Below are 8,385 nucleotides of genomic sequence, written 5' to 3'. Positions count from 1 at the left end.
TCTATGAAATAAAACAAAATAGCTACACTACAGTCTTGAAACATTTCACAAATGTTGTATAAATTACAAATTCAAACTCTTGTCTCCATTGAAAGTACTACCAAAAAGTATTAATTCTGCTGTAAACAAGGGAAGTCAGTAAATTAAAAGTTCCCTGTCTCTGACTTTTCAAAGCAGACTTCATCCTTCTCACATCGCTTCTTTAATGAAAAGAAGTATCATCAAAAGACACGATTCAGTTTCACAAAATGCAATGCAGTAACAGTGCTCAAACAAGATGCAAAGACATGAAAATCTGTCATTCACAAAAATTAACCATTTCAGTACATTTGCCATCAGCGGGGGGGGGGGGGGGGGATGGGGGTGGTTGATTTAATATATTATATAAAAATCTTACTTTGGTAGCAAAACTTTCCCTGAAATTGAACTTTATTATTTAGGACTTCACAGGCCCAGGGCCACAATGGCCCATCTGCAATTCCTCATCACTGTTGATGGAACGTTCTGGCTCTGGGCCTCTGACTTGTTTGCACATGCATTAATATCTTCACAAACTGTCATAAAAATTCTTCACTTCAGTCGAAGCGTCATCTTTCAGAGGAGCCTGAGCCGTTGGCTCGCGCTGTTTAAGTGGCACTTGTGGTCGGTTCCTTGAGAACATGTATTTCAAACTGTTTGTGAGTCTCGATATTCTGATGTTGGGCTCCGACTGTGTGGTGGAAGTCAGAGAGGGGTGAAAGTCGAAGTCGGCCACTTCCACGTGAGGCTTTTTTCTGAGACGCATGATGTAGGCGGCTCCAAGGAGTACAATGATCACTCCAATCACGCCAAATACTGTGGGCAGAATCAACGCTGGTACGTTGACGGAGTCTGGAGATAAAATGACATTAAAAAATTAACTGACATTAAGGAAAGGAAATCAACGTTTATCATAGAACATTAATAATGCTTCAATGCCCACAAGAAAAATAAATACAAACAAAACTTTCAAGTAAAGCTTAATTAGAACCAGAAATATTTTATTTAAATATTCAAATATGTGCAGGTAAAAATGGTAACAGTAACATAACACCGATTTTGAGAAGTATCTGATCATGAGCAAAAACATGTATTCTAGATCAAACAAAAGTAAATCTTTACCAACTGTATTTCTACCCTTTTGAAACACCTCAATGGTAACTCTTGAGACAGTGTGCATGTATCTTGGTCAACTCTTTGAACCGATAACAAACAACACCTGAAAGCACCGAAAGAAAGCTCGGGGCTCCAGCATGCAATGTGTGCCATCTGTAGCAGTAACACATGGTTACTGGAACCTTTTGATTCCGAGCCAGAAACGTAGGCCCCTATCAGATGTTTTTTTCCATACATGTCTAAATGCTGGAAACGTGCATTTGACAGCGGCTGCTGTTCTTTTTGGTTGCTTGCTTGTATATGTATGTATATATATATATATATATATATATATATATATATCTATATATATATATATATATATATTTATATACAATGTATATATATTTCTCCATGGGGCGCAGATGGCAAGCACTTAATGCAAACCAGATAAATTGCCAAAATCACATCCCACGGCAATGATTTGTACATAAATAACAGCTGGCGACACTGAGCTGCTTCAAAACAATAACACATACATACATACTCAAAAAGCAAAAAGAAAATAAACATATTATATTGGAGGCAGGCCAATGTCATTAATTTCCCAAAGGATAATAACAATAAAACGTGTTTTCTTTTACATCTTTTACAAGACAAAGTCATGATTTCTGTTTCCATCCTCCGGCCATACGGTACTGATTTGACAACAGAGTAGATACAGGGGGAAAGCTTTAAGAACTCCCGCGGGAAACATAACTGGTGTTATACGTAGTTTTTCTAATTCTCTAAATCTTGTCCACATTCGGTCCTTCATTCAAACAAGTGACAATGCCAGCATTTGTTTCAGAGTCCCCCCCCCCCTCACCCACCATGCCCCCCTCCCCCAACCCCCATCCAACCACACACACACACACGTGGTTCTCTCTCTCTCTCTCTCTCTCTCTCTCTCTCTCTCTCTCTCTCTCACACACACACACTCTCTCTCTCTCTCTCTCTCTCTCACACACTCACACACTCTCTCCCCACCACCCTCTCTCCTCTCTCACTAACTCTCTTGCGATAGAAGAAATCTAAGGGTAAACTCTGCTTTCTATAAATTAAATTTATCTGCTTTCTAACTGTCCGTCTTTTTCTTTTCTCTTTTACGGAATACTTTGTGTGATCGTACAATTTACTCAAACGGATCTCTCCCATCTCTCGCCCCCCTCCCCCCCTCCCCCCTCTCTCTCTCTCTCTCTCTGTATCAGTGTATGTGTAAGAGTGTGTGCGTGCGTATGTGTGTGTGTGTGTGTGTGTGTGTGTGTGTGTGTGTGTGTGTGTGTGTGTGTGTGATTATTTGTGTGATTATTTGTGTATATGTGCCCCCCCCCCCGCCCCTCCCTATCTTTCTTTCGCTCTCCAATCAATTCATGTCTATGGATGAGGACACGATTAATCTAAGTCGAGAAGCCAACCCTGGACGAACAAACGATCAAAAAAGGGAAGAAAAAAAAAAGAAGAGGAGAAGGCCAGACCACTCTCAACTAAGCATAAACAACAGCTGTTGTCAATAAAGAGTCAGCGTCCTCCGGGAAAAAAAAAACTGCTTTCCATTACGGCTGTGGTCGCCACAACCGTTTCACACATTATCTACACGATAAAAGACTTTCACGGAGTGATCTGACAAATGGCTACTGGCAATCGATATCACATTAAATACATCGTTTACAGAGACCACAATTACGAATTCTTTTGTATAGAAGAGCGAGCGAGCGAGCGAGCTTACAGATGAGCTTGATATGCACGGTCCATCTTCGAAGAGAAAATATTGTGTAGCCATTAGAAATGAGATTATTCCGCTAAACAGCAATTAAATTAAAGCAACTACTCCCTACTCTCCCCCCCCCTCTCCTCTCTCTCCCCCCTCTCTCTTTCTCTCTCTCTCTCTCTCTCTCTCTCTCTCTCTCTCTCTCTCTCTCTCTCAAGCATTCGTGATGTGACGGTAATGCTTATCCTTTCTCATGAAACAGATGCGAGTTCGATTCCTATATAGAACAGGGCAGACAATATTTTAGCGAGAGTCTGGTCTTTCTGCTGAGATGTACAAGAAGCAGCCCGCCTCCTGAATAACATATGTGGTGTCTCTGGGAGCGTAATAAGACCCCCATCCCCCACCCATTTGGCTCAGCCGTCTCGGAGATAAGACGTTAAATTCGTAGGCCCCGCCTCTTACATAACATAAATAAGTGCTGAAAGGGGCGTTAAACCCATCCACTTCACCGCTTCACCCAGACTGCTACTCACCCGGATCGTATCCGTAGTACGACTTCACAACGTGTATCCGACTGACGTCGTTGTAGATGAAGAAGTGCACGTCACTCCAGCCGCTCTCGTTCAGCACGACCTTGACCTGGTGTTGGAGAGTATCGTTGAACTCCACCGGAAGACACGTCTCGTTGAGCGGAACTGTCCCGTTAAAAGCAGACAGGTTCAGACACACACTGGACGGTGTACTGGAAGTATAAAAAGTTTTAAAAATTAAGGTTTTTTCCCCCACTGTCCTGATTTTGGTGCTGATATTTGTAGGTTACTTAAAAATGTGTTGACACTGTGCAAATTGTCATGATTCAAGAAAAACAAAACAAGAAAATAGGGTTTTAAGATAAGTTTTAGTACGAGTTTTATGGTGCCTGCAACCCAAAGGTCATAATCATATCTTCGGTAAGCCGTTGTTCAAATGTTAGAAGCCCAGAAAGCAATACATTATTTCCACAAGAGAAAATAGTCCCACTGTTTTATTCGTTTACCAACTGTACCTAAATTACATTTTTCAACATTTCGAATACGAATTTAGACAAAATATTTCTTGACCACATGCGAACCGATATAATCGATTACGGAACTGGAATGGAGAAAAAAAAATGTGCTTAGTACATTTAAACAACTGGCCTATTATAACTGTTTTTGTTTAGTTTTAGAAAGAATTTTACGGCACTAGCAGCACCAAGAGGTCATATTAGTGTCGCAGATTAGAGGCGTTACTAGTGAGTTGAAGTTTGTGAGCAAAAAGAAGTACATCGACACAATAACGGCCATTTAGTGCAGGAAAGAAGCAAAACAAATAGACTAAACCAACAGAGGCAAAGAAAATAAGTAGTGCTTAAGAAGGGCGTCCTCAATCAATCCGCTTTTTCAAAGTTTGATTTCGGCAAGAGCACAACATTGGACAGAGCTGAACTTCCGAAACGGTTATCTCAAGATTAGATGTTTGGTAGCTTAACCCCTAGACAACTGACACCACCACAGAAGAAGAAGAAGAAGAAGAAGAAGAAGAAGAAGAAGAAGAAGAAGAAGAAGAAGAAGAAGAAGAAGAAGAAGAAGAAGAAGAAGAAGAAGAAGAAGAAGAAGAAGAAGAAGAAGAAGAAAAAGAAGAAGAAGAAGAAGAAGAAGAAGAAGAAGAAGAAGAAGAAGAAGAAGAAGATGCTTACTTTTTAATCATTACAAAAAGAATTATAATAACAATAACAATATAGTACAATATAATAACAATAAAGTTATTATCATTGTTGCTATTAGTATCACATTAGTATGTGTTATTATCACTATAACTTAAACAAAAAAAATTAATTATCATTACTATAACTACAACGACGACAATAGTATTACAATATATAATATATACATAATAACACACATTATTACAAAATCGGCATCTCTGATGTAGTGGTTAACACTTCGCTGTTGCACGCAAGAGACCCGAATTCCCGAAAATTATTTTATCCAGTATATCATCAGTGGGTCAGAATCCCGCCTCCTATATGATCTAAATTATCGTGTCGATGGGGATGTCAAAACGCCTTAAATAAAAAAAAAATAACACACACAACAAAGAGGTGCAAATAGATTTTTAAAAAGAACAGCAACCCCCCCCCCCCCCCCCCGAAAAAAACCCCGACAACCCAAAACTCAAAAAGAAAGAAAAGCGCACCTCAGCACAACAAACGGTGAGACCACAGAACGAGAAAAAGCGACCTGCAGTAATGTAACTCCTCTTCACAACTACTCACTTTCACTTCTACGACCGCCCGCTCCTCAAACTCACAGCTCCCGACCAAGCGCACGCAAGCCACCAAAGCAACGACTGCGCGAATTATATGAATGGAACAATCTCCACAACCACCAGGCGCCCTCGGTATATATAGAGATACACACGGCCGCGCGGTTCCCACGTGCCAGGCCGTCGATTTGCATATCTAACCGAAATGTCTCTGTAGTAGGATGGTTTGGTTCCGTTTTTCCCCCCCCTTTTCCTTTTTTTAGAATTTCATAATTTGTTTTTGTTTTTTGTTTTGGCGCGCCAGCATTGACGTACACAGCTGGTTGTTAGTGGTACCACCTACGTAGAGCGATGTTTTTTCTGTGCAGATATCATATTTCATATTATTTCCAATTTCAAGGTCTCGGCTTATTTTTTTCTCCCAGATCAAAGGATTATTGAGTGTGACGAGCGACAACATGAGTACAGTACCTCCTGGGGTGGAGGGAGAGTGTCAGAGAGGCTGAGGTGAGATCAGTTGCGGGTTACCGAGTCAGCAGAATATAGGCTTCGTTAAAAAAAACACTAATAAAGACGTATTTTCTGCTCAAATCGACACAATGTAGATTGTGAAGGAGGTGGGTTTCGACTCTGCCTGCTAGTGCCCAACATAGGAATCGAACTTGGGTCTCTTGCCTGCGACGACAAAACGCCTAACCGCTACAGCATAGACCTCAGTCGAGAGAGTCGAGAGAGAGTCGAGAGAGAGAGAGAGAGTTGAGAGAGAGAGAGAGAGAGAGAGAGAGAGAGAGAGATTGAGCACTCGAAAAAAACAATAACTTCAGAACCAACTCACACTCTTCCGCCACCTGCTTTGTTGTTAAGTTGTGCGTTACTAATTACGAACGATGAACTAATACGACTATAATTATTGCAGCATAAAAGACTGGAATGATTGCAAATATGATGTACAGCCCCTTCAACAGAATTCAGACCATTTCGGAGGCGGGCTGCTTTGATCCTCCCTACCAGAGCCAACTTAAGTCGAAGCCCGCCGGTAAACAAGAGTTATTTAGTTTTAGTAGAGGTTTTACGACGCTCGCAACTGCATAAGGTCATAAGAGCGCCAGAAGATTAGAGCTGTTACAAGAGAATAACAAACATAAAAAAGAAGAAGGGGAGATAAGGACCATAGATGTTTGATAGGAAAGAAGAAGCAAACCACAATAGAGCACCTGCCCACCACCCACAAACAGAATTAGAGAACACACGCACTAATAGATGAAGTAGAAGGAGCAGGCCACTGTCAAGCTCATAAAAGTAACCAGCATCAAACGCATCCCAGGTGGAGACAGGTGGTCGTCTGTACGTCAAAGTACGTCTACATTTTCTACATATCATATTTCCAGTTTCAAGGTCTGGGTCTTTTTCATGAGAGGAACAGTAACAGTTGGCGTGTGGTGGTGCCCTTTGTACCCGTCGGCTCCGTCTGAGTGAAGTGAAGCCCATAGGTGAAATAACTGTCACTTAGTGCCGGGAAAGGGACGGGCAGTTTGAGTTTGAGTAAAAAAGAAGCACATGGACACAATAACGGTCGTAATGTAGTGTAGGGAAGATGCAAGACAGGTAGACAGAAACAATAGAGGGAAAGAAAAGAAGTAGGAACTACCAGTGGCGCCCTCCAACCTCTCGCGTACTCTGTTTTGTTTTAGTTAGAGTTTTACGGCACTTTCAAGGCAATAAGGTCATACAAGTGCCGAAGAATAGAGGTAACAAAAGAGTAATGTACATAGAAAAGAAGGAGTGGACAAAAGGTCTATAGATGTTTGATGGGAACGGAGGAGAAAAACTACACAAATCATCGACCGCGAGTAGACAATAGACAAATGCACGACAGGGAATTGTTATTTTTTGTTTGTTTGTTTGAGTATAAAGAAGCACATCGCCAAAATAATGGTAATTTAGAGTAGGGAAAAAGTAAGGCAGACAGACCCATACCCCCCCCCCCTTTTAAAAAAAAAGAATAAGCATCTATACAAGTTGCAAAACCGCTTTCCAAAAAAACCCAACTTCTCTAATCCAGTAGAACAAAAAAATGTCAGTGAATCAGCTTGGAATACCACAAGTGAATACGTACGTCTACACAGCAGGGAAGAGGCTAAACACTGTTTTTAGTTAATTTTAGTAAGCGTTTTACGGCACTTGCAAAACAATCAGGTCACATAAAAGCGCCGAAGTTAAGAGATGTCACGAAAGAGTAACAAACACAAAAAGGAGGAGGAGAGATAAGAACGATAGATGTTTGATAGGAAAGAAAGAGCAAAACACACCAGAGCATCCACCAACAACCCACATGAACCAGTGTGGGAATCACAAGTGAATACATCATTCTACATAGCAGTGAAAAGGCTAAACATTACTTTTAGTTTATTTAAAAAAAAGTTTAAGTAAGGTTTTACTGCGCTCACAGCTGCGTAAGGTCATATGAGCGCCAAGGGCAAGATATTGTCAGTTTGTTAGTGTTTGAGCGCTTAATCGGCTGCTTGCACTGTATGCTTCCCGGGAAGCTGAGAATGTTTCGGAGTGTTCTATGGTCTGCTGGGGTAATAATATAGTGTAAAGCCATAGAGCCTGCTGTTGAGCGGGGATATGCGCTATACAAATGCTATATACTATTATTATTAAGGACAGGATGTCTGCAGAGAAGTCCAAACGGGATCCAAAGAGGAGAGGGGAAACACAGCCATCTGTGCGGACCAGTCCGACGGATCTCCAACCAGATTATGATGGAGACTATACGTAGACAGACTCTGGGATGGGTCCTGAAGAGGGGGGGGGTCCTGAAGAGGGGGGGGGGGCAGAGATGGACATATTCCGACTGCAGTGACCCCAACACAGTGGACAAGTAAGGACAAGTAAGTAAGTAAGAGAAGTCCAAACGCGAAATCAGGGCTTACTCTGCTCACCTCTCTAGCTTCAACAGCACAAAAATTGCTTCCACTAACAAGGCACCCCGGAAATAGCAGTTCACAAGAGAGTGACAAACATACAAAAGAAGTAGAGAGAAAAATGACGATAGTAAGGATGAGGAAAGAAAAAGCAGCAGTTCCCCCTATGTTGTTCCGGCACAGTATGAGTATACATTGATGAATCAGCCCATTTACAATTCTTCTGTGCATAAGAACATGTTAATATCCCCCCTTTGGGAATGGCCTTCAGTCAGTAGCACTGTCCGGGGGGGGGGGGGGGGGGGT

General features: G+C 41.6%; 1 protein-coding gene across 1 annotated transcript in view; it reads right to left on the bottom strand.

Moving 5' to 3' along the window:
• Positions 1–346: 346 nt before the first annotated feature.
• The window catches only part of LOC101858787, a gene marked incomplete in the record, with an annotated part of 72,298 nt that continues 64,259 nt past the window's right edge, over positions 347–8,385 (bottom strand). The window contains 2 exon segments of the mRNA XM_035970332.1: positions 347–870; positions 3,400–3,608. Coding sequence (XP_035826225.1) covers positions 548–870; positions 3,400–3,608 — 532 coding nt within the window.

This window comes from Aplysia californica, unplaced genomic scaffold (assembly GCF_000002075.1).
Source record: "Aplysia californica isolate F4 #8 unplaced genomic scaffold, AplCal3.0 scaffold00254, whole genome shotgun sequence".
Taxonomy (NCBI): domain Eukaryota; kingdom Metazoa; phylum Mollusca; class Gastropoda; order Aplysiida; family Aplysiidae; genus Aplysia; species Aplysia californica.
Note: the sequence above shows the minus strand (reverse complement) of the source record. Positions and strands in the feature narration are given on the sequence as shown.